Here is a 27,562-nt window from a genome sequence, read left to right as displayed (position 1 = left end):
GAAGAAGCCCAAGATTATTCCCAGGAGAAAATGAGAAGAAACAGGCTGGTCTCCTTGGTGGGGTAAAATTACTGATTTACACTTAGGTTTGTTGTTTTAAATGATAAACTATTTCTGAAGTTGTACTATTGTAGAAAAGATGCTACTTGTCTCCTTTCACCGCCAAGGTGAATAAAGCTGGAGGAAATGGAAAAAGATTCAAATACTGAAGTGTGAGGAATAAACCTCCAAATGGCTCAAGTTTTGTGTCAAAAGTGTCATCCTTTACATTCAATGACAAATAGACATCTTTAAGAGGGTGCGGGAAAAGGAAGTCTGCCACACTCTGCTGGATCCAAAGCACGGAGACCAGTTTCTGTTAGCAGAAGTCTTCCACAGTGACAGCGCTCCTTCCCATGTAGGCAGGAGCAAGGTTTCCTGGTTGGTTTAATTGTTCTGAGTGATTTCTCAATGTTCCCTCCCCTGCTGCTTTCCTTCCAGAACACTAACTTTGATGAAAGAAGGGATATATTCATGTTACAACTCATCTTCAAGATGTTTCTCTCTGAAGGCATCACCAGTCAGCCTTTCCTGAGCTTCCTTCATCCCCTGAACAACTGTGAAATAAAGGTGGGGGTGGGGGGAGTATGAAGTAGGTTTTTAATATCCGACATTTGACAACTAACACAGATTTTTGTTATAGGAGAAATATGACAGGATCTGGACTCGAGATCTAGTTCTGGATTTGAGGCCTGGAAAGTCATTTACCTCTTTGAATCTGTTTATAGCTTATCTATAAAATGAGCTAACACTACTTACTTCACACAGGCTTATTATAAAAATTAAATAAATAATAAGAGCTTTATAATTTATGAAATACTACAAAAATATTACTAGTTACTATGGCTTGCCATCCAGGATTAGGACTGAATCCCTGTCATAGACTACAGATGTTCACTTGACATTAAAGGAGTAGAAAACACCTTCCTACCATCCCCATCACATCGTTTTGATGAATGCTGCATTTATTTCATGTGCTGTGGAAGTTACAGGCATGTGTGTGCATGTGCTAGAAGGGGGAGTGGTCTTCAATGAAGTAGGTAGTCATTTCTAGTATCACCTATACATAGAAGAAGGCAGGTTCTCAAAGAAAGAGTAGACTGGAAGGAGGGCCCTACATAGATGAGACATGAAACTTCGTGTTTATCTCAGGACATCTCTCTTGTAGATTTAACTTCAAGGAGAGCAGGTGTTTTGGTACAGGCTCTCTAATACAGTGACAGGCCAGGAGCTAGATTGAGCCGGAGTCTGTAAATCTCAGAAAGCAAGCCTGTAACCTCATAAGAGCCAGGTAGAATAGTTGGTTACATCCCTTTTGCTTTCCCTAAGCCTTTAGTAAAGCCAAGTTTGAATGTTCCAGTTTCATGTCAGCTGAGCCATGGGGGATTCAGGCAAAGGTTTTGTGTCCACATTTGGACTAATGTGTTAAAAGATGATGGCAGTGTGGAGATGGCAATGGTAAGTTCGATGAAATTCTAAAGGGAATGTGAATCTCAAGGTTCAAGAATTGGGGACCTAAAATCTAGCTGCCCTTTCCATAAGGGAAATTTCCAGCTTTTAGTGATCTGCATTTGGGTAAGGAAGATGACATTCTCCTTACCCATGGGAAGGAGATAACTTCTCCAGATCTTGTTCCTCTCCCTATTCTAAGAAATAAGAGTTCCAAGGACTCAAAACAAAGTGATCAACAACAACAGCAACAGCATGGCAATGCTGAACACATGGCAACTTAGCAAACAACCCCCTCTTATAGATGACACAGGGGAACTTTGGAAGGAAAACGGGCAGTACGTAGCATGAATTCCATCTCTGCCTCTAGAATGATTGTGCTCAAGGATTAGAGAATAAGAAGGCATGACTGACATGATTTCAACCTTCCTTCACCTGTTTGTGCTGATGCTGTTCTCTTTGCCTGGAACATGCTTTTTGCATTCTTCTGCTGGCTAGGTCTCACTCTTCAAGATTCAATCCAGTCACTGTGTCCTCCAGCAAGCCTTACATACTCCATGCTGGGCTACACCTCCCACCCCTTGCTTCCATAGCTTGAAATGTCCTCATATCTGTCCATAGAGACAAATTCTTATCTTTCTAGGTCCAATTAGAGATTACGATCTATGAAACCTCTTAGACTTGATCAGCTAACAGCATTCCCCCTCCTCTGAATTCTTACAGGAAGAGTGGCATTAGTGCCGTAGGAAAAAACTTAAGTTCTGGACTGAAATCCTGGCTGTGACTTAACTGTGAGACCACAGGCAAGTGACTATCTCTGTAAGCCTCAATTCTTATTTCCTGTGGTTCAGTTAGCTCCAAACTAGATTTAAGCAGCTAGGGATAGGGCTCAGTCTCATCTTTCTCCTATATTCTATACAGATCCTAGCCAAAAGCTGGTCATGCAGGAGACGCTGAGCTAACATGCTGAATCGAGTCTCCTACCATAGAGCTAGTTAAATTTAGCAGCAATTCTCCTCCTCTCTCTCAACATAACATACCTTGTTCAGCACTGACGTAGAAATACTTGTAGCTGGGGTTTCCATTCTCATTGATGATTTCAGGATGCACCTTGCCACTGGGATCTATTATAGACATAATGCCACAAGGATTGCAGTAATTATAACGGAGAGGTGTTTCAAATGCTATATAGTATATTAGGCCTTCTAGGAAACAATACTTGCCCATCTTTGCAGCCCATTATCTCACCACTCTACCCCTTGTGTTTTATGTTGTAATCACAATGAATTCCTTGCAGCTCCCTGAAGTCAAGTCCCCCATGCCTTGGCATATGCTGTTCTCTTTTCCTGGCATGTTTCTTTTCTGCTTGATGATGGGGGGATTCTGCATTTCTATTGTCTCCCCCACAGAATCCAGCAGAATGCTGAGCAAAGATTAGATGGTCATTAAATTTAGTATCTTTTATAAGTTGTATGTGGAAAGACATTTGTTAAGTTATAGTATTCCACTGCCTCAGTTGCACTATGAAGTCAAGGGTAGGAACTATGGCTTCTCTCTGTCCCTGTAGTGCCTAGCACAGGGCTTGACATGTGGCTGATACCCGAATGAATGAATGGATGCTCAGTACTCTGTCATTGCTCACAAAAACAGTTAGTTAATAAAAAAAAATTTTCCTTCCAATTTGAAGTTCTAGCATTTAGAACTCCCCTACTCTCTTGAAACTGGTTTTTGTTTGTTTTTGTTTTTAGCCATCCTACTACAATTTCACTAGATGGAGTAAGTGCCTTGACTCCTTTACCTCTCCTTCTACATCACAGATCCCCAGATTAAGGTCTTTCACCTTACCCAGAAAAAGGATTCGTGGAATATAACCCCCATCAGGGCTGAAATCTTCATCGTTGGGCTCTTCTTCATCCTATTAAGTATAAATCTTAAGTCAGATCATGCATGTCCTTTCTTTCTTCAAAACCTTCCAGTGGCTTCCCCTTTCACTCAGGGTAAAACCCCAAGTCCTTGCATTGGCCTAAGAGGCCCTACATAATCTGCCACCTGGGCACTTCTCTAACTTTATGTCCTTCTACCCCTTGTTCAGTCTTTTTCAACCATGCTAACCTCCTTGTTGTCAAGGCATTAAGCCAGGCATGCACCTCACTCAGGCCTTTGTACTTACTCTTACCCTCTGCCAGGACATGCTTTCTCCATTATCCACAAGGCTCACTCCTTTTGTTTCAAATCTTTGCCCAAATGTCACCTTCTTTTCTATTTAAAATTGCGAAGTATCCCCTCCATCCCTCATTTTAAGCCATAGCATTTACCACCATCTGACATATTTTGTTTCACCTGTCCCACCATATTCAATTCCCCATATATAATTTCAATGAGGGCATAAAGGATACCTAATGAAGAAACAGGAACGTTGTACATACAAGCCCAGCACAGACCAGGTGCTCAACTGAATCACATTTTGCAGAGATCTGTGTCCTGCATGTGTTACTATACCTTTAGTTCAGCAATACAAAGATGTAAAACATGTCATAATTATAGACTAAGACTGAAGGACCTTACAATGTGGTCTTCTTAGCTAATCTCTCCTCCCCTTCCTCCCACAAGTGGAGGCTGGATGGCCTTTTACACCTGACACAAGCTTTACTATTAGAAGTGAAGAGGAAAACACATACATACAGGATGCCTGCTCTGCTAAATATGATTTTACACCATTAATGATGTTAATTCTAAAACAGCAAAGACTTAAAATCATAGCAGAAAGGAGAAACCCCCAAAGTCTTACCTCAAGATTCACCATAACGAAATTATGGGAAAGTTCTGAAATTTCTGTAGATTCTGCAAATTTGGGCTTTAAAGCTAGGAGGGAAAAAAAGAGTTTGAAATATAAGAAAACATCATTTTCATATCCAAACCTTAATTTGCAGAGTTGATTCAAATAACTGAACTCTTTTTTGTTTTAAACTCCTAAGAACCAGAAATCAGGACACCTGAATTCTGGCTGTGTTTCTGCTACTTACTCACACAGGTAGGTCACCTGGAGTGAATGACTTTATTTCTCTGAAACTTTTACTTCATTTATAAAATATAGATAATGGCATATAAATGAAAAAATTATTTCTATTTACTTTTTATAGCCACATGTCAGTAACTTCTATTGAAATAACAGAAAACACAGTAACATTACCGTGTGTGTGTGTGTGTGTGTGTGTGTGTGTATTATATATATATATATATTACACTATTCGCACTAATTTTCTACTCCTTTTCCAACTAGGATTCTGCTGAGTGTAGCATACCAAACAAAAGGAAAAACCTGACCGGGAAGTGGCAAGATGGCAAAGTAGAAAGAATAGCTGCCACAAATAACATTGGGTTCTAAATTTCATTCCCACCTCCTCCAGAAAGACTTCCCTAACCACTTCTCATGTTTCTGTACACTTTAGCTTCCTGTATTTACTGTCTATACAACTACTATAGCACTAATACTATACTCTCCCTAACCATATCTCAATTGCTTTACTCTCCAAACCCTTGCAAAGGTAACTGCAAACTTCTTGAGGGCAGGGAATCTATGTCATATATATTTCTTTGGTATTCCTTAAAGCAATCAGTACTGCTGGGAAAAGTCTGTGCCAATGTTTTTTATTTATTTTTTAAAAATGTTTATTTCTGAGAGAGAGAGAGAGAGAGACAGACAGACAGCATGAGCAAGGGAGGGGCAGAGAGAGAGGGAGACACAGAATCCGAAGCAGGCTCCAGATGTGAGCTGTCAGTACAGAGCCTGATGTGGGGCTCAAACTCACGAACCGTGAAATCATGACCTGAGCTGAAGTCAGACACTTAACTGACTGAGCCACCCAGGTACCCCTGTGCTAATTTTTTTTAACTAAATGTTAATATTTAAGAACACATTTGAGGTTTGATTATTTGTACTTACCTTTGCAAGCTCCACACCAGGACTTATGGATGATCACCATTAGGGGCAAGCCACTTGAAAAGAAAACACAGGAATTATAATCTAGTAATTCCATTTCTTTAAGTCTATCCTAACAAAATGACCATATATAAAGACAAAAATTAATGTATAAAGACATTCAGGTAGTACGATTTGGATTAAGAAAATTTTTAGGCAACATAAATATTCAATAATAGATTATAATAAAATTATTGGTAAGTTCTGACATTCCTATAAATTCTGCAAATTTGGGCTTTAAAGCTAGGGAGAAAAGACTGTAGAAGAAACATCAAATTACAGTATTTCTAAATGTTATGGTTATATAATCATTGAAAATGTTAAAATTTTTCATTGGTACATCAAATTAAACAGAATGGGGCGCCTGGCTGGCTCAGTCAGTAGATCATGTGACTCCTGATCTCAGGATCATGAATTTAAACCTGTTGGGTGAAGAGCTTACTTTAAAAAAAACAAAAAACAGAATATAAAATTATCATCTATAGTTTGGATTTAATTGTACAACTATGTACAGAGGAAAGACCCTAAAATGAAATGAAATATACCAAAACATAATAGTTATCCCTAGATAATGGGACTGTGGATTTTACTATACTTTTTCTATATTTTCCATTTTTTCTACCATTAAATGTAATCTTTATAATCGGGGAGGAAAAAACTTTTTCTTTTTTAAAATGATGAGCAACATCATCCACCTGAACCAGTCTTGGCCAAATGAAGTCCTTAAGCTCTCAAGGCTTAAATGCCAACTTGTAGGAAAGTCCTATGTAAGCAGCCATGGCTTTCTGAATCATACAACCCCTGTAACACCACACTACACAATACAATCATTGCATTTACTATATTTACTCTATTACTTACCCATCTCCCTGCAATAGACTCGGGAGTTCCCTAAAGCAAAGAACTCAGCTCTCCCTACATGCCTTACATGTGGCACATAGAATATTATTGATATTATTGAATATATTGATAAATGCATAGCATTTACTATGTACTAGACACTATTCTAAATACACATAATTAATTGTCAAATGAATTATTCAATACCTCATTAGAGGCCTACTACAAATCCGGGGTGGATTTGTACCTCTAATAGTCGTAAAAACCGAATAAGCAGGAAAAACTTATGTGAGAAGTGGGATCTAAGTAACCATAATAATAATAATAATAATAATAACCAAAATATGCTACCCATTTATTATACATTGTGCTATGTGCTTTACAGGCATTATCTCATTTAAATCCTCACAACAATCCTAATGTATATACTACTAACGTTCTCATAATAGAAATAAGAAAACTGAGACTCCCAAGAGATTAAATATTTGGCCACATAAAATCTAGGTTCTGTCATTTATGACCTAATTCATTAAGTCTGACTCTAAAACCAATGTTCTTTCTGACCATTACTGTCTACTTCAATTTAGAATCGCAATCCACAACCAATAACTAACTTTGAATCTGAGAACAGAGGTTGGAAAAGGCATTAGAAGTTGCCTAGTCCAAACCTTCCTTTCACACAGGAATTCTAATATATATCATCTAATATAGCATATGTAACTATAATACATCCACTATATCAAATATAACAAAAGGTGGCCCAGACTGCCTAATGAGCAAGAAACCCACCACCAAGGTAGCCCAACCTTTCAATAGCTCCATGCACTTACAGAGCAGTTTGGAATGCCTTGCTCCCTCCTCCCTCTCTAGTAAACTCTTATTTATCCTTCTACAGCAGAGATCAGCAAATCTCTGCAGACCTGATCCAGGCCACTGCCTGCTTCTGTAGAGCTGTAAGATACAAGCTATTTTTTTTTCATTTTTAAATGGTTGAAAACAAATCTAAAAATAGTCCCCCTTGTGATATGTGAAAATTAAATACAATACACATTTTGGTGTAGTTTTATTCAAGCACACTTATACTGAGGTGCCTGGCTGGCTCAGCTGTAATAGTATGCAACTCATGGTCTCAGGGTCATGAGTTGGAGCCCCGCTTGGGTGTAGAAATCACTTAAATAAACACAAACACACACACACACATACGTACTCATATTCAGTTGTATACTTATTGTATATGGTTGCTTTTGTGCTAAAATGTGCTACAGCTAATAAGCTACAACAGAGACCCTATGGCCCACAAGGCTAAAACATTTACTATTTGATGCTTTGCTGACACATGTTCTACAGTAACAGCTCAAATATTAACCCCTCTAGAAGCCTTCCCAAAACTACCTTCTCTCAACAGCTAATTAGTCCTTTCCTCTTCTGGGGTCCCAAACCATTCTGTCATTATCCTGTAAACACCGACATTTTTACACCATAATCATGTTTACTTGTATTTCTCACCAAACTATTAATTTCTCAAGGGCAAAGACATATCTAATTCATCTTTGAAAATCACAAGTGCTGATTTTTATTTAATAAAATCAGTGAAAGAATGAAAAAGCTTAAAGTGATATTTGCCTTGAAATAAAGAATGAAGCACAACACTTATGGAAGTTGTCATCATCACTCTAGGTTAGACCAAATATCCAGTCTCTCATCAAGCACTGTCAAAGTACTATTTTGGTCAAAGGCATAACAGTGATACATGTGTCTCTAAATGTTACATTAAGTAAATTACATGAAGAACATTAAGTTACACGAAGCAAAAGAGATTCCAGCAGACTTTCTTCTAAAAGATTTTATTAGATGTAAACTCTAATAGTTATGTCTTTTGCTTCCACTAGAACCAAAGCTTCCCAAGGACAGAAACCAGTGGATTTATCAGTAACCCCTGGCCCCAGGACAGACTAGCAAAAAGTAGACACAGTACTTTAAAAACTGGTATGAAAGAAAGGCCAGTGCAGATGCAGAACTGTCTCATCTTCAGTTTCCACTCACAATTGTTTAAAAAAAAATTCATCCAGGGGCGCCTGGGTGGCGCAGTCGGTTAAGTGTCCGACTTCAGCCAGGTCACGATCTCGCGCTCCGTGAGTTCGAGCCCCGCATCAGGCTCTGGGCTGATGGCTCAGAGCCTGGAGCCTGTTTCCGATTCTGTGTCTCCCTCTCTCTCTGCCCCTCCCCTGTTCATGCTCTGTCTCTCTCTGTCCCAAAAATAAAAAAAAAAATAAAGAAAAAAAAAAATTCATCCATCCAGTCTGCTCTCCTACAATTCCGATGGGGGAAATCCTGGGTGTGTGACACCACAGGTAGAACCCAATCTAAACAAATCCTGTCCACCTGAGCTCTGTCCTGGAGAAAATTGCCAAGATCCTCCAAGCCAGTTCTCCATTTTCTCTAGTCTCAATTTATGCTGTAACTCAAGGCCTGTCACAACAGAGGCACTCAGAGGAAAATGTGAGTAAAATCAGTCACAACAGCTGTAGTACGACACATCAACATGCTCTGTAGACCTTCAGATTACTTTATCAAGAAACACAGAGAGCAGTGGAGGTTAGACAAGGAGCCAGGGCTTTCCCCCCACACCTCCTCTGTTTAGTGCAGGCTCTGTCTCAGATACTGCAGAAACATGTTGGCCAGCTGAGGCAGGTTCTCATTGTTGGGATGCATTTTGGTGTAGGAAATAAACTGGCGACGGAGGCGACTCAGTTCTGCCATGGTCAAAGGCCGGGTAAACTGCAGGTGCTCCGTGGTGCCAGGAAGCTTAAGCAAGTCTCCAGGGACCGCGCGCTTCTGAGCTTCCATCAGTCCTGCCAACACCTGGCTGGTGACCTGATCCAACTGGTGCAGAAAGCTGCCGGAGGCAAGGGGCTGGGACTGTGTAGACTGATGGGGTGGGGGAGCCTGGTTCTCAAACAAGGCAGCCCGTATCTCTGCCAGGGGTAATGGCTCCTCTAAGCCCACCAAGGTGAACAGGGGCCGGTCCCAGCGGTTCCGAGAGTCGGGAGCCTCAAAGCGCAGCGTTAGGGCCTCCATAAGTTCAGGAGAGTAAAAGGTACTGACCATACGCTTTTCACATGTATCAAATTCTGAAGTCACAGGAGCTGGAAGATCTGGCACCCCGGTTTCCTCCGGCTCCAGTTCCTTAGGTACAACTGCTTGGGTTCTCCCGCTTGCTACAGAGTCCACTGCTTGTGGTTCCCTGAGGACAGGGGTGCCCACCGCCAGAGGTCTCCCTCTTTCCTCAGTGCGCGGCCTCCAACTCACACTGAGGTTCAGGCCTCGGTGGTCCACCGCATCAGCCACCCGAGGTCCCCCGCTCAGACCGCCCGGCCGTACGCAATATACCAGACAGAGCGGAGTGCGCGCCGCCCGCGCCAGGCAGTAGAGCTCGTAGCGGAAGCCCTTGATGTAGTTAAGCGAGTCGAGGATGACTACATCCTGGCGACTGAGGCGCCTCTCCACTGCGGCTCGCAAGGCCCCGCGCAACGCCTTCTCACGGGCCGAATCGCCATACACGGTCGCGTCCTCCGTACCCAGCACCAACGCGTCATCCACTACGTACACCGCGCGGCCCTCGGCCGCTAACGCCCCACGGAGCTCCTCCGCCCGCCGGCTCTTGCCGCTGTATGGCAGCCCGCAAAACACTACGAGCGGCATCCTTACGGGACGCGGCCATGTGCAACCGGATAGCGTCACTTCCGGGTTGCTGAACTCTCCGGCGCAAACCGGAAGGGCAAAGTGCACTTCCTGTCCCTCTCTACTCTTAAAGGACTTATTGTTGCTGTGGAAACATGAGATCTACCCCAACTAAACCCAGGATCTGCTCTCAGAAAAAAGATGGAAATAAGAATGACATCAGTTATTTATGTCAAATAAGCCTCAAGAGAATGTGATCTGCCAAAGACTGCCCAACCGTTTATAATAGGGCCCTAATGAGCATTAAACATTGCAAAGCAGTGAGCACCATATTTATCATACAAAGACCATTCACAAATGCTAGTTCCCCTTCTTTCCTTACACCCAGTGATTCTCAGTAACTGTTTACTCAATAACCATTTCAATCATTCAACTTCTTCATGATTGGGAATTCAGATGAACATAAAAGTTTCCCCATAGAAGTCTGAATGGGAAAAATAAAGCACCTTACATGGATAGAATATGTTGTTGGGATATAAAAGTATAAAAGAGAAAAAACAACATACCCCCCAAAGTCACTTAAGACTTCATCTAGGAACAGTCATTTGATTTAGAACTTGAAAAACTGGGGCGCCTGGGTGGCTGTCTGTAAAGCTGGGGACTTCAGCTCAGCTCACCATCTCCCAGTCTGAGTTCCAGCCCAGGCTGGGGCTCTGTGCTGACACGTCAGAGCCTGGAGCCTGCTTCGGATTCTCCCTGTCTCTGCCTCTCCCCTGCTCCCGTTCTGTTTCTCTCTCTCTCTCTCTCTCTCTCTCTCTCAACAATAAATAAACATTAAAAAATTAAAAAAAGAAAAAAAGAACTTGAGAAACTAACATAAATTTTTCTCCTGGGTAAGGTTGCTTGATAATATATACAGGATGCCTAGTTCAATTTGAATTTCAGATAAGCAACATGTTTTTAATATGTCTCAAATATTGAATGGGCCATATTTAAAATTACTTACAATTTACCCGAAATTCAAATTGAACTGGGCATCCTTATTTTTATTTGCTAAATCTGGCAACCCTATTCTACAGAATGTGTAAGACTCAAAGTCATTAAGCTGTAGGGTCTGTTCTAGCAAAAGCAAGCACTATACAGTTGACCCTTGAAAAACAGGGGTTTGGATTGCACAGGTACACTTATAATGCAGATTTTTTACAGTACAGTACTATAAATGTATTTTCTCTTCCTTATAACTTTCTTAATATTTTTTCTCTAGCTTACTTTGTTGTAAGAATACAATATGCAATACATATAACATACAAAATATGTTAATGGACTGTTTATGTCATCAGTGAGGCTTCCAGTCAACAGTAGATTATTAGTAGTTAAGTTTTGGGGGAGTCAAAAGTTATATGCAGATTTTGACTAAGCAGGTGGTCAGCATCCCTAAGCCCCCATCCCAGCATTGTTTAGGGTCAATTATAATTTTGTAGGTGCAGAAGTGTGAGAGTTTCTGTGCAAGTATGTGTGTGTATAAAGTGGATGCACAGGGGTGCCTGGGTGGCTCAGTTGGTTAAGTGTCCAACTCTTAATTTTGGCTCAGAGCATTATCTCGCAGTTCATGAGTTTGAGCCCCATGTCAGGCTTTGCACTGACAGCGTGGAACCTGCTTGGTATTCTCTCTCTCCCTTTCTCTCCAACCCTCCCCTGCTCATTCTTGCTCTTTCTCTCTCTCTCTCTCAAAATAAACATTAAAACATTTTTTTAATAAAGTAGATGCACATATTTTGGGTCTTTGTATCTCTCCAGTACAGTACAATAGAGAACATTCAAGTATTGGCTTTATCACTTAGTAGCTGTGTAATCAACTGACAAATTATTTAATCATTCTGTGTCTCAATTCCTCTCCCATACAATAACAACAGTTCTTATTTCACAGGCTGAACCAACCTCATAGGTTACGAAGATTAAACAAATTAATGTATGTAAAGCACTTAGATCAGTGTTTAGCCTTCCCTACCCTGCTCTGCCTTTTCTTCTCCTTTGCATCAGTTATTTGCATCAGTGCATAGACTAAACCTAACTGAAACTCGAAACTATTCAACTTGAGACTGTAAGGCAGTGTGGTTTACTGGTGGAGTGCAGGCTCTAATGCCATAGTGCCTGGGTCTGAATCTCGGCTCCACCGCTTACTAGCTATGTGATCTTGAGGAAGTTACTTAACTGCTCTGTGCCTTAGTTTTCTCATCTCTAAAATGAAGGTAACAGCATTAGCCACCTCAAAAGAATTCTTGTGAGAATTAAATGAGTTAATTCACATAATTCAGTGTCTGGTGCATACTAAGCACTTATTAAATGTTAACTAGTAGTGCTTTTTTAAAAATATTTGGTTATTTTTTGAGAGAGAGAGAGAGAGAGAGAGCAGGGGAGGGGCAGAAAGAGAGAGGGAGAAATCCCAAGCAGGCTCCGCAATGTCAGCACAGAGCCTGATGTGGGGCTCAATCCCAGGAACTGTGAGATCATGACCTGAGGTGAAACCAAGAGTCCGATGCTCAACCAACTATGCCACCCAGGCACCTCGACTAGTATTGTTGTTGTTGTTATCATCAGGCAACTCCCCAGTTTTGGCTCTGTTTTGGCATAATCCTTCACCTGAAATTAATGTTAAGCTGATGGCTGGAAAGTGTTTTACCATCATAAATAACCTGCTGAATGTATTTTATTTTTACAGCAATCTATAGGTCCAATGTGGGATTGTACTGGTGACACCAAGATCAAGAGTTGCATGCTCTATCTGATGAGCCAGCCAGGCGCCCCTTCCACTATAAATAACCTAAAACCATATCTTGTACCTTGCAGCTGCTTCCTTCTTCCCATCTTCTAGTGTCCTCCAATGAATGTGATCTCCAAAACCTGGAAGGAAAGAGCCTTATAAGCATTCACCCGTGAATAGAGGCAAAGACCCAAAAAAAGAATGTGGCATGTTCACAAGGTAGCCATAAAAAAGTTTTCCTCTGTCAAGAACATGGTGTTCAAGTCTCAGCTCTACCACTTTCTAGGTGTATGGGACCATGAATGGTCCCATACCTCAAGCCTCAGTTTACTTTCATATATATAAAACAGAGAAAACATGACCTAATTCATAATTTTTAAGAACAGCAAATAATGGTTGTGAAATTCTTTAACATTGAGTATGCAAATAACACTATAAGCATGAATGAGAACTTTCCACAGGGTAAACACAAAATAGGTCATAACAAATCATTACTAGCTGGAGACAATACAGGAACATAGATTTAGGGTCAGAAATACAAGGGTATGGGATGCCTGGGTGGCTCAGGTCATGATCTCATGGTTTGTGGGTTCGAGTCCTGCCTCGGGCTCTGTGCTGGAGCCTCCTTTGGATTCTGTATCTCCCTCTCTCTCTGCCCCTCCCCTACTCATGCTCTCTCTCTCTCTCTCTCTCTCAAAAATAAACAAATGTTAAAAAAAATACAAGGATATGTGACTCCACTTCCTATTAAATGTGTGAATTTTGTAAATGTAGTGAACTCTCCAAGTCCCAATTTATTCATCTTTAAAATCAAGATAATAATACCTACCTCCAAGTGTTGGTGTAAAGATTAAATGAGATAATGTATCCAAAGCTACTCTTATTATTCCCCTAACTTCCACCAAAATCATACCTCTGTTATGTCAAAACCTTTCAGAGGCTCTCCAATTACCTAAAAAGAAAGGTCAAACTCTGGTAGCAGGGCTTACAAAGCCTTTCAAAATATGGCACCTGTCCATCTCCCCAGGCTCACTTTCCACACTTTTTCTAAAATCCTCTACACAAAACTATTTTCATTTCCTTAAACTCGGCATGTACTGTCTCCCCTCTAGCCTTCATAATTACTGCCTCCTCTGCCTTTCCTTCCATCCTCACTTCCAATTTATTCTTCAAATACAAACCCAGAGGGCATCATTACATCTGATAAATCTTCCCTGACTCCCAAAGCAGCCTATTCTTTCTCCATCACAGCATTTCCCAGGCTGAACTATAAATGTTTATGTGCCTGTCTCCCTCACACTAAAGGGAACTACCTTAGGGCTGAGATCATATCTGTCTTATTCCCTCCTGTTTCTCCAGCATTGAGCATTATACATGGCCATAGTAAGTGCTCCATAAAATATTTTTTGAGTAAATGAATCTTATTTAGGCCATATCATGTAAATGACTTAGTTTTATTACTTGAAAAATGTTGAGTGATCACAGTAATACTGTCATTCATTGGCCCCTTTATATGTGCTCATGTTAACTACACGTTATCTCATCTAAATTTGGCCTTGGGGCGCCTGGGTGGCTCAGTGGGTTAAGCATCCGACTTTGCCTCAGGTCACGATCTCAGTTTGTGGGTTCGAGCCCTACATTGGGCTCTGTGCTGACAGCTCAGAGCCTGGAGCCTGCTTCGGATTCTGTGTCTTCCTCTCTCTCTGCCCCTCCCCCACTCATGCTCTGTTTCTACCTCAAAAATAAATACATAAAAAAATTTTTTTTAATTTGGCATTAACAATAACCCTCTCTATATTTCCCTAAACTTGTTTTCTCATCAGTAAAATAGGTAAAATAATAGCTGTATCTCATAAGATTGCTACTGGATATTACATAAGAAATAAGAATATATAGTACCTTAGCACACTGCTTAGCATTTATAAATGATCAGTAAATAGCAGCTTTTGTTATGCTTTTCATTTGAGACTTCTAAGGCTCTGAGAAGTTACATAACCTGTACCAGGTCACATAGCTGGTAAATGGCCAAGCTGGGATTTAAACTTCAATTCTATGACTTTTCAGTTATGATACTATCTTGCAGACCTTCCTTTCCCAGAAGAAATTCAAATTTCCATCAGTGTTACCACAGGGAAATAAACAGCTCATCTAGATTAGTGCACAGAGGCAGTATCCCAACTAATCATCATCATTTTTCATTTCCAACAGTGTGGGTTGCTAGCTAAGAGAAATATGTCACTTGCCTAGGGCCCAAAGTCTAATCCTGAAGGGTTAATGATTAAGTGAGAGTGAAACTGGGAGAACTGGAAGGTGCCTAATGTGACTGATCACCATCATTCTACCTGTCAATACCTAAACTCAGGCAACTTAATCCTGCCTTGGCGGGACTGCCCAAGTAGACAGTTTGGGGCGGTATCCACCTACAAAATAATAAAATCCCAGATAAAACAGACTTTCAAAATGTACTCACTGGGCTAAAGTAAGCTAAAACCAGATAGTGAGCAACAAATAAAAGGGAAAGCTGACCTGAAAGCAAATGTCTATTACGATAGAGCAAAAGGGAGATAAATCTGAGATTCCATATTTAAACAATTAAAAAAAAGACTGAAATGATAATACCCCTAGTTTTCCAGATAAGTCAAATTTCAAACCTTTCTAGAGGAAAGTACTCCCCACTTTAGGCCTCCAGAATAGCCAAAGATGAACAGTTCACAATCATAGATTCCCCCAAACACATAAGAAAACAGGCCACCACAAGTAGGAATCAGCAGAGGCAACAAATAGATTTAGACCCCCTACGGACTTCAGATATTAGAATTATCAGCCATAGGACACAAAGATAACTACGTGTGAACATTTAAAGAAATAACACATGGAGGGTGCCTGGGTGGCTCAGTTGGTTAAACGCCCGAGTTGATTTTGGCTCAGGTCATGACCTCATGGTTTGTGCACTGTCAGTGCAGAGCCTGCTTGGGATTCTCTCTTTCCCTCTCTCTCTGCTCCTCCCCCACTCGCTCACTCTTTCTCTCTCAAAATAAACATTTTTTTAAATTAAAAACACATAAAGAAGTAACACATGGGATCACAAAAATGCATGCAACACATGAAATAAATAGGCAAATCTATAAAGGCACCTGGACTTCTAGAAATTAAATATATAGGGGCAGCTGGGTGGCTCAGTTGGTGGAACATTTGATCCTTGGTGTCGGGGTTGTGAGTTCAAGCCCTACCGTGGGCACAGAGCCTACTTAAAAAAAATGGTTGAAATATAATATCAATGGATATTCAGTTATAAAAAGAAATGAGCTAGTAAGCCACAAAACGACATGGAGGAACCTTAAATGCATATTGCTAAGTGAATGACGCCAATCTGAAAATGCTACATAATATATGATTCCAACTACATAACATTCTGGAAGAGGCAAAACTATGGAGATTATAAAAAGATCAGTGGTTGCCAGGGGTTCACGGGGGACGGAGGGATGAGTAGGTGGAACATAGAATTTTTATAGCAGTGAAACTATTCTGTACGATTCTGTAATGGCAGATATATGTTGTTATGAGTTAAATTGTGTCTACCCCACCAAATTGGTATGTTGAAGTCCTAAACCACAATACCTGAGAATAGGACTGTATTTGGACAGTCTTTAAAGAGGTTAATTAAATTAAAATGAGGTCACTAGGGTCGCCTGGGTGGCGCAGTCGGTTAAGCGTCCGACTTCAGCCAGGTCACGATCTTGCGGTCTGTGAGTTCGAGCCCCGCGTCGGGCTCTGGGCTGATGGCTCAGAGCCTGGAGCCTGTTTCCGATTCTGTGTCTCCCTCTCTCTCTGCCCCTCGCCCGTTCATGCTCTGTCTCTCTCTGTCCCAAAAATAAATAAACGTTGAAAAAAAAAATTAAAAAAAAAATAATAAAATAAAATGAGGTCACTAGTATAGGTCCTAATCCATTATAACTGGTGTCCTTCTAAAAAGAGATTAGGACAGACACATATAAAAAAAAGAAAGACCATGTGAAGACACAGAAAGACAGCCATCTATAAGAAGAAACCAATCCTGCCAACCACTTGATGTTGAACTTCTGGCTTCCAGATTTGTAAGAAAATAAATTTTTGTTAATTTATTAATTAATTATTAATTTATTTCTACAAGTGTGTAGAATTTGTTATGGCATCTCTAGCAAATTAACATATATGTCATTATACACTTGTCAAAACCCAGAGACTATATAGCACAAATGTAAACCATGGACTTTAGTCAATAATAATGTATCAATACTGGCTCATCAATTGTAACAAATGAACAACATCAATGCAAGATGTTAATGATAGGGAAAACACGGGGAGGGGGAAAGTGGAGGGGTGACAGCTGACATGGAACTCTATTTTCCACTCAAGTTTTCTACAGACCTTACACTGCTCAAAAAAATAAATTCTATTAATTAAAAAAAATACAATGAGGGGCACCTGGGTGGCTCAGTTGGTCAAGCATCTGACTTTGGCTCAGGTCATGATCTCGTGATTTGTGAGTTCAAGCCCCGTGTCGGGCTCTGTGCTGACAACTCAGAGCTTGGAGATATTTTGAAGGGGCACCTGGCTGGCTCAGTCAGAAGAGTGAGTGACTCTTGATCTCAGGATTGTGAGTTTGAGCCCCATGTTGGATGTAGAGATTACTAAAAAAATAAGTAAGTAAACTTTGTATTTTTTAATAAATGTTAAATGTTTTTTAATTAAAAAATAAAAAAATTCAATGAATAGGTTAAAACAGCAAATTAGAGACCAGTCGAGAGATAAATCAGAAGTTATCCAGAATGCAGCACGGAGAGATAAGGGGATAGAAAATGTGAAGAAGAGGCCAAGAAATATTGAGAAGATTAATAGAGCTAGTATAAAAAGAATTGGAGTTTCAGAATGAAAAGATGAGAGAAAAGGATATATTTGAAAAGACAATATCACTGGGATAGGGCACTGGGTGACTGGGGAACAAAAATGGGAGGAAAAAATACCTTTTGAAATATCAAACCATGTGAATGTATTACTACTTAAAATACATTTGCATCTTTCAAAAAGAAAAAGAAAGAAAGAATGGCTGAGAATTTTCAAGAACTTAGAGAAAACATGAATTTGCAGGTACACAAAGCACAATCTATAGCAACTGAGACAAATTACAAAATCAAAATACATACACTTACACTGTAGTGAAACTGCAGAGCAGCAAAAATATTAAGATCTTTAAAGCATTTCAGAGACAAATGACATATTTCCTACAAAACATCAATAATTAGACTGACAGGAGCAAACTAGAAATCAGAAGAAAGCAGAATACCATCTTCAAAATACTGAAAAGGAAATATCCCTAAATTTAGAATTACGTGCCTAGCAAAACTATCTTTCAAGAACGAGGGCAAGACAGACATCTTCTGAAAAACTAAGAAACTTTTCCACCATCACGTATTCACAACTCATTATTATTTCAATGAATAAATATTTACTATGTAGTATTACATAGTGGTTAAGAGCATGAACTCTGGACCTAGACTCCCTAGGTTGGAATCCTAGTTGCAGCTTACTAGCTGTGTGACTTAGGGCAAGTTTCTTACCCTCAGTTTCTTCACCTGTGGATAACCAAGGATTACAACAGTACTTACCTGTTAGGGTTGCTGTGAGGATTGAAAAAATGAATACGTTAAAGAACTCTGAACAGTGTCTGGGACTGGAGAATTGCTACAAGTACCCGCTATTAATATAATATGCAAGGCACTGTTCTAAGTACTTTATGAATATTGATCCTCATAATAACCCTAGAGGTAGGTACTCTTATTAATCCCATTTTACAGATGAGAAAACTGAGGCACAAAGTCTAAATAACTCCCAAGTTTATATCACTAATGAGTATCAGAGCTGGGATCTGAACCTAGGCAATCAAGGTCCAGACTCCCTGCTTTTAATCACTACACAGTGGTGTCCCTAAAACTAGAGGGAGGTAAGAACAAAGAGGGAACAAAGAGGAGGGAACAGACAATGCAGGGTCTGTTAGGCCACTGTAAAGACTCTAGCTTTTACTAGGCTCTTGGGTTTTGATCAGAGTAGTAACACAATGTGGTTTATCTTTTCACAGGATTACTTTGGCTTCTATGCTGAAAACAAACTATAGGGGGTGTTATGAGTTGAACTGTATCCCTTAAAAAAAGATATGTTGGAGTCCTAACCCCCAGACTTGTGACCTTATTTGGAAATAGGGTCTTTACAGAGGTAATCAAGTTAAAATGAAGTCGGCGAGGTGGGCCCTAACCCAATGTGACTGGTCTCTATCTAAAAAGGGAAATGTGGACACAGATATGCACACAGGAAGAGCATAGCCATCTACAGATCTATCCCTCACTGTTCAGAAGGAACCAATCCTGCCGATTTCAAACTTCCAGCTTCCAGAACTGTGAGACAATAAATTTCTGTTGTTTAAGCCACTCAGTTTGTGGTACTTTGTTACTGCAGCCCTAGTAAACTAATATAGGGGGGAAAAGGAAAAGCAAATGAGACTAGTAAAGTGGCTATTGCAATAATCCAGGCAAACAATGATGATGGTTTGGACTAGCAGAGATGATAGAGCGTATAAGATACTACCGTATTCTGGATATATTTTGAAGGCAAAGTCAAAAGGATTTTGCTATGCATATGGGGTGAGAGAAGTTGAGGACAACTCTTAAGGTTTTTGGCTTGGGCAACTGGAAAAATGGAGTTGCCATTAACAGAACTGGGGAAGGGAGCAATTAGAGTGAGTTTTGGAAAGAAACATTAAGAGATTTGATTTGGGTATGTTCACTTTGAGATGCTTACTAGACATCTAAGTATAGATGCTGAATAAGCAACTAAATGTCTAAGGCTGAAATTCAAGGAACAGGTATCAGAATGTGGATGTTATTAAAGTCATGAGACTGAATAAGATCACCAAGGGAGTGAGTATAGATGGAGAGGGAGTCTAAGAGCCCTGGAGGACTCCTCGGTCAGGGGAGATAAAGAAGAACAAGACAAGGACAAGAGAAGGAACTGCCAAGTGAGACTGGCAGAAAACTAGCAGTGCATGGAGTCCTGGAATCCAAGTGTTTCCAAGATGTTTCAAGAAGGAAGGATGATCAACTGACTCCAATGTTCCTGTTAAATCAGAAATGACCTCAGCATTTAGCAACTGGAGAGCAATGCTGACCTTGATAAGATCAGTTTCAATTAGGCGAGTGGGATGAAAGCATGATTAGAGCAAGATCAAGATAGCCCAGGGGAAGAATCAGAAGAGTACCTACAACTCTTGCACAGAATTTTCCCATATGGGGGGTAATTGTTAGGGGGAGCAGTGAGTTGAGGAAGGGTTTTTATTCAATATGGAGGAAAGTATAGAGATGTTGAAAGCTGATAGAAATGATGTAATAAAGGGAGGACAATTGCTGATACAGGACAAGAAAGATGAGTCAAAAATATCTAGAGGAGGTGAAAGGAGAAAGGAGTTAGTACTCCAGTAGAGGGATCAGCTTTTGCTAGGAGCACAGATAGTTTATCCAGTAGACAGGGGAGGAAGAATATATGGACACTGGTGCTAGAAGGTGGGTAGATATAGTGGTAACAATTTTTGAAAGGCCTCTTCCAATTGCTTCTATCTTCTGTTAAAGAGGAAACATGGTCACCAGCTGATAGCAAAGATTGTGGAGAAAGTATTGGAGATTTGAAGAGACAAAGGGAAATTAAAATAGTCCCCTAGGAGGGAAGAACCAGAGAAACTAAAAGAATAAGTGAAGGTCACATTTCAGGAAGAAAATGATTCCAGAAGAAAGCCTAGATACAAGGAATAGTGAACAAATAAATTGGGAAACATGTGGATAAATCTAAATATTATCTGTACAAAGAATGTTAGTGCTCAATTGGTAGAGTTAAAAAAAAAAAAAAAAAACACCGAACAACTGCTTATAAGTAAAGAGGAGGTGACTGAAGTTGAAATGTTCTAAGACCCCTTTCCATTGGACGGTTAAGATATTAATATTAGATTTTGTAAGTATGTAAGTAAAATTTCAAAAGTAATCACCAAAAGAAAAGAACTAGACTGTCAACTTCTACATTAATAAAGGAGACAAAACAAAATGAGAATAAGAAAATACTAAATCCCTAAAGTAAACAAGAAGGAAAAACAGTAGCAATGCAAACCAGATGACAGAAATAAGACCAGCTCTGGCAATAATCACCATAAATATAAGTGGACTAAACTTGCCAGTTAAAGTTAAAAAATAGAAATTGTCAGATTTCACTTAAAAAAAAAAAAACAAAACAAAACCTACCTCTATACCATTTAAAAGAGCACCTAAAACAGACAGACTTGAAAAAGTCTAAAGTAAGTTGATTGAAAAGTATGTGTCGGGCAAATGTCACCCAAAAGAAAGTCAAAGAAGCTAGATTAATATCAGGTAAAATTCAATTTCTCCATAAACTGGGGCTACTAAGAAGCTAGCTGACACAGCTAAAGGTCATAGGAGGTTCTGGCTAAGAATAGAGACCCTGTGGCAGCACCATTCAATAGAACTTCCTGCAATGATGGAAATGTTCTAGATCTGCACTATTTAATATGGTAGCCACTAGCCACAAGTGGCTATTGAATACCTGAAATGTGGCTAATGCAACTGAAAAGATGAATTTTTTATTTTGATTAGTTTAAATTTAAGGGTGACATGTGACTAGTACCACTGTATTGGGACAGCACAAACTTAAGAGATTAGTCCAATCCTTTAATACTAGGAAGGCCTAGAAAAAGGAAGAGGCTACCCAAAACCACAAAATCACAACCAGAATTTAGGTCTCCTGATTCCTAATTAACATGCTTTTCCAGTATCCCAACATGTGCCAACCTGCCTTACTGCATCATCCCTAAGAGTCAGTCTAGAGGTATTATTTGAAACAATTCACTACATGTACAAAATTGCTTTGAAAATTTGTATTAAAAAGTACATTGGAGGGCCTCATGGGTGGCTCAGTTGGTTAAGCATCCAACTTTGGCTCAGGTTATGGTCTCGCGGCTTGGGGGTTCAAGCCCCACATCAGGCTCTCTGCTCTCAGAGCGGAGCCTGCTTCGGATCCTCTGTCCCCCTCTCTCTCTGCCCCTCTCCTGCTCGCACACGCACACTCTCCCTCTCTCAAATATAAATACACTTAAAAAAAAAAAGTACATTGGAGGGGCACCTGGCTGGCTCAGCCGGTAGAGCATGCACCTCTTAATTGTGGGTTCTAAGTTCAAGCCCCAAGTTGGGTATAGAGAGGACTTAAAAATAAAATTGTTAAAAAATAAAAAGTACACTGGAATTTTTCATAGTCATAATCACCACCATCATTTTCTGAATGCTTACTTTGTGATGATCACAATAATACAACGATAACAACAATATTAATAATGACTAATACTCACATGGCATTCATTGTATGTCAGGTCCTGTTTTCCATAGTTTTATACATATTAACTTATCTTCACAATAAACTTACAAGGTAGAAACTCTAATTATCCCCATTTTACAGATATGGAAGCTGAAGTCAAACACCTTGCCCAAGGTTGCACTGCCAGTAAATGACAGAACTGGGATTAGAACTTAGGTGGCCAACTTCTAGAGTCTGTATTTTAACCACACACTATACTGCCTTTCCAGCAAAGATTAAATGAACAAACGAATGAAAGAATACAGTCTCACCAAAGGAGAATGAAAACACTGACTTCAGATCTGGAAAACCAGGTCCTTTTGTTTCACTTCAAATATAACTTGAAAGGGTACAGTGTTAACTTTGTTATTAAAATCACCTACTCTCCTGACACCCACCCACACTTATACACCCATGCCAACTTGGAACATTTGAAAACAGTCCAACTTCCTGAAGTGTCACATGCACAGCCACCTAATTTATGCTGCTATCTGCAAAGTGAGCTGAAGGCTCCCACATCAGTAGCCCTTTCCCTAAAACATTAATTTTTAAAGTGGGGTTGGGGAGGACCATTTCTAAACACAGCATTTACAGCAGAATTCCAACCCCTTTATCCTGAAAGTGTTTTCATGAATGTATGTGAAAGACATCAGGAAAGTATTATCCACCCACTCCTGCTGTTGAAACAAAAGGTCAAGTGTCAGAGCTGGCAGCCAAGCCTCTGAAACAAGCAACACTGTACCTGAGAGATACAATAACACAGTAGCTAAGCAAAGTCCAACTACAGTAGAGCAGAACTGGACTGGAATCCCACTTCCACCCTCTTGGCATTTTCACAAATGCAAAATATGGCTAAGAAAAATATCTATCCCATAGGATTCTTGTGAATGTGCGTAGGACACTGACACTTCATGTGTCAGTGCCGAATTTTTATTCCAGAGACTTAACAAAGTCATCTATCTCTGTTTCAGGCAGTGACAGCATCTGAACCACCCCCATTGACAACTTTCTTATTTCTCCTGTGAAGTCTTCAAAGGAGTTTCTGCACTCAGAGACAGGAATGGTATACTGGTTAAGAGGACGGGCTCTAGGATTTCTAAACCAGAGAGTCCATATACCAGCTGTGTGACTCCCTTGCCCCATTTTAGATTCTTCATCTGTGAAATGAGGATGATAAGAAAAAATATTATCCATCTCAGAGGGTTATTGTATTAAACTAGTTAATACATGAAAAATGCACAGAACAGTGCCTGGAATATAGTAAATGTACAGAAAATGTTAGTCATTACAATTCTCCCCATAGATGATATATCCCAAATTTTTTAGGACACAGAGAACAACAAAATTATAGTTGACTCCTGAACAACATGGATTTGAACTGCATGCATCTACTTATACATGGATTTTTTTACAGTACGGTACTATAAATACATTTCTCTTCCTTGTGATTTTCTTAACATTTCTTTTCTCTAGCTTACTTTATTATATAAAAACAGTATATAATATATAGAACATAATAATATGTGTTAATGAAATATTTATGTTATTGGTAAGGCTACTGATCATCAGTAAAGTTTTGGAGGCGTCCAAAAAGTTATATGCTGATTTTTCGACTGTGGGATGTGCAGGGGTCAGCATCCCTAACCCCTGTGCCGCTCAAGAGTCAACTGTATTTAATACCATACTGTTAATACCAACTGTATTTGTTAATACCACTCCAATACCATACTGTTAGAGCTGAAATGACTCTTAGGAATCATTTCTAGTTCAACACCCTCATTCAATTAATAGTGCCCTGGTAAGACCAGAGCTACATGGTCTGACCAGCATTAAAACCCAGGTTTCCTGGGGCACCTGGGTGGCTCAGTCGGTTAAGCGTCTAACTTCAGGTCATGACTCGGGGTTTGTGAGTTCAAGCCCCGTGTGGGGCTCTGTGCTGACAACTCGGAGCCTGGAGCCTGCTTCAGATTCTGTCTCCCTCTCTCTCTGCCCCTTATATTGTCTCTCTTTCTCTCTCTCAAAAATAAACATTAAAAAAATTTTTTTAAACAACAAAACAAAAACACCAGGTCTCCTTCCTGTCCAGTGCTCACACTTCTGTATTTCCTATTTTTAATGAAAATAGTAGGGTCGTTCAGTCTTTTCTCTCTGCAAACCAACAGGCCATCTTCTGGAAAGAGCCAGAGCTCTGAAAACATTTGGGAAGAAATCATACTCATCAAAATTTTCAGGAAATACTGCTTCAGGTAGCACATTTTGGGGGAGGTAGCGTAGGTAGGATATAATTTATTTCCCAAGAATCCATACCCAAGAGATACAAAAAACAAAAATTTGAAACATTATTAATTCCTTTCAGGAACAATTAAATATTCTTCCTTGGGAGGGCATAATAATAAATATTAACTAAATCCTTTCTAAGTTTATAACACAATATTACATGCCTTTTTTTTTAATCCTCAGAGCACAGCCCCCCTTCCTCAAGTTGCCTTCTTACATACTGCTACAGTTACTGGTATTTTCCTTGCTCACCATACATATCACAGCTTATGCAATTGCTTGCTTACTTGCTTTGACAGTCCTCAGACTATAAGCAGAAAAAAGACAGGGATCTCAAAGATCAGATACACCATTCATTTCTTCTTTCAACAGATATTCTTGAGCATGAATGAGACAGAAATGGTCCTGGCTTACTGAAGCAGACTATACTTGTAGCAATATCTCATTCCACATGCTTTTCTTACAAAGTGTCCTCAACATTCTTTCCATGGAGGTCCTTCCCCTTGAACACGACCTTACAGACTACAATGGAAGTGATGCTATGTGACTTATAAGGCTAGATGATAAAAATGCAATGCATTTCCACCTTGGTCTCTTGGGACAGACCCTCTTAAGAGTCTGGCTGTCATACTGAGGAACCCCACACCTGGCCCATGAAGAAAGACCACATGGAAAAGTAACCAGACATGGATCCAAGGGACACACCTTCCCCACGGTGCCTTGTTTGAAATCCTGACTCACAGAATTATGAGCATAATAAAATGAGTTCCTTACACTATTAAATTTTGGGGTGGTTTATTATGCAGCAATGGCAACTGGAACAACCATTAATAAATATATGGCTTAATATCTACCAAGGAGTAAAGATACTGAACACATGACTCTAAGGTATTGCCTACACCTAACGGTAACTGGAACAGAGTAAATTATTTGTTGAGTGTCCAAGGTAGTTATTATTATGCCCATTTTGTAGATGAGGAACTGAGCTTTGAAAGGTGAAGCAACTTGCCCTAAGCCTCTCAGCTGGCCAATAGCAGAATAAATTAAAACTCAGATCTACACCCACACTCATAACACCATACTCTGTCTCCCTTGGTACTTACATTTTTGTGCTAAATATACAGTAATCTGTTTCAAAATGAGATTGTCAGTACTGAAAATATTCTGGCCCAGTAGAATTCACCATGAAGTTTCATCACTGAGATGGAAATCCACATATCACCTTCTCACAGAAGTCTTCTTTGACGTTCCTAGCTCAAGTAATGCCAGCTCCCTCACCCTCCCCAGCCATTCTTTCTACTCCATCACGATTTCATTTTCTTCACAATACTTATCCCTAGCTGAAATTCTCTTGCTTCTTACATTTGTTCTTGTTCACGTGTCTACTCTCTGTATCTCTGACTTGAATATGAACTCTGTGAGCAGGACCCTTATCTGTCCTGTCTATTCCAAGATCCCCAGTGCCTAGTACAGTGCCTGGAATATGGTAGGTGATCAAAAATTAATTATTTACTGAAGGAGTGACCACCCAACCTCATCACCTGCCAATAAATATGCAAATTGGAAGGATAAAGCAAAGTTTAAAACATCAGGACTGCATCAGAATCACTCCATCCAGTAAGGTTGGTACAAAAAAAGGAGAGGAGAATCCATGCTACCACTCTTCCACTTAGAAAAAGCATAAACCCTGAATTCCAAAGGAGATGTAGGTAAGGGGATGGGGTGGGGGTGGAGGTCACACCGATCTCCCATTCATAACCACTGTCCCCTCAACTCCTCAAAAAAAATCAGTTTCTTCAGACACATTGACTGAAGCACACCAAGGACAACTGTTGGTGACCCTCTAACACCAGACCTTCTCTATCCTTCACCTGGCCTTTCCTTATATACCAGTCCTGGGATGCAGGTGCTGTTCGCCCCAAGGTCCGGAAGAAGCAGTAACCTAACTCTTCAGGGAGAAGGTGAGTAGGGGGATCTTCATAGCCAGGGAAAGGGTCTCTGCATGTGCAGGTCTCCAAAGACCATATTTCTCCCAAAAGGAAAAATGATTGTTCCTGAGGACCTACCAAGTGCTAGGCACCTATGCTGGCTCTTAAACCTGCTTTAGGGTCGTTCCTTACCTCCAACCCAAGAATTTAGGGAGGCCTCAAGCACAACTTCCTCATCTCACCATTTCCCAGACCCGCTACTCCTCATCCCCTAGAAATCCTCAAAATCCAGGAGCGGTTAGAGAGGATAAAAAGAAACCTGGCGTGGCCTAAGAGACAGAACGGGAGGGGGATCGTGTTAGCATAAGAAGAGGATTATACTGGGCTGGGGCCCAGTATGAGTAAAGATTAATATAAGAAGGCAGTCTGACCCTTTCCAAGCCCAATATGTCCATCAGAAGAGGTGATGAGAAGCAGGAAACTGAAGCTCAGCAAACAAGTGGCCCCGAGATGAGACCGAAGCTCCATGGTGGTAGGTGCGCGGAGCCACCGGGCTGAGCAGACGGAGGAGGACCAGAGTCCTAGCAGAAGGTCCGTGCCGTTCCCCAAGTGCGGCTCAGCCCAAACCCTCGCGTTCCCAGATTTTTTTTTTTCCTAACCGTGAAGGAAGTGATGTTAGACGGATGTGGGTGGTGCCTCCGGGGTCTGGTTTGAGATGGAGTAAGTTTAAAGGTGCAGATCACGTAGAAGGGTGCGGGAATTGCTCTCCTGCGCGACCTGCTTCCCCTCGATTCTGGATATTCAGTCCGAAGACTGAGAAGGAGAAGGTGGGCCGAGATAGTGGGGGTGGGGAGAGGGCTCAAGAGAACCGTTGCTGGTTGCCTCAGCCTGCAAGCTAGCCCCTCCCCCCAAGAACCGCTGCACTTAATATTCACAGCGCGAATTATTGATCGGTGAAGTCAGCTGCTCCCTACAGTGGGCGCGTTGCCCATTGGCCTCCCCTTTCCTCCTCCGCAAAAAAAACCAAACCAAAACAAAACAAAAAAAATCCCAAAAACCTAGACTACGCGATTTCATTCTTAGGTTCCTGCTCTGGTCACGAGGAGACCTGGCAAACCTGTTCTGCAGTGTATTGTCTCGTGCCTTGCAAGAATGCCCCTTCCTGCTGGA

The 27,562-nt window shown here is 40.5% G+C and overlaps 2 protein-coding genes across 2 annotated transcripts; both read right to left on the bottom strand.

The window, feature by feature from the left end:
* Positions 1–305: 305 nt before the first annotated feature.
* On the bottom strand, positions 306–27,018 carry TXNDC12 (thioredoxin domain containing 12). The gene is made up of 7 exons (XM_047083823.1): positions 26,824–27,018; positions 12,829–12,889; positions 5,432–5,484; positions 4,277–4,350; positions 3,334–3,403; positions 2,529–2,612; positions 306–596 (listed from the first exon to the last, which is right to left on the bottom strand). The coding sequence occupies exons 1-7, from the start codon at positions 26,918–26,920 to the stop codon at positions 517–519; spliced, it is 519 nt and encodes a 172-aa protein (XP_046939779.1). The 5' UTR covers positions 26,921–27,018; the 3' UTR covers positions 306–516.
* On the bottom strand, positions 8,531–10,033 carry KTI12 (KTI12 chromatin associated homolog). The gene has a single exon (XM_047083822.1). The coding sequence runs from the start codon at positions 10,007–10,009 to the stop codon at positions 8,945–8,947; it is 1,065 nt and encodes a 354-aa protein (XP_046939778.1). The 5' UTR covers positions 10,010–10,033; the 3' UTR covers positions 8,531–8,944.
* Positions 27,019–27,562: the final 544 nt, after the last annotated feature.

The sequence above is a fragment of the Lynx rufus genome, unplaced genomic scaffold, assembly GCF_022079265.1.
Source record: "Lynx rufus isolate CCGP_SWC_20201006 ecotype Redwood Valley unplaced genomic scaffold, mLynRuf1.p SCAF_2, whole genome shotgun sequence".
NCBI lineage: Eukaryota > Metazoa > Chordata > Mammalia > Carnivora > Felidae > Lynx > Lynx rufus.
This window is presented reverse-complemented; position numbering and strand designations above follow the sequence as displayed.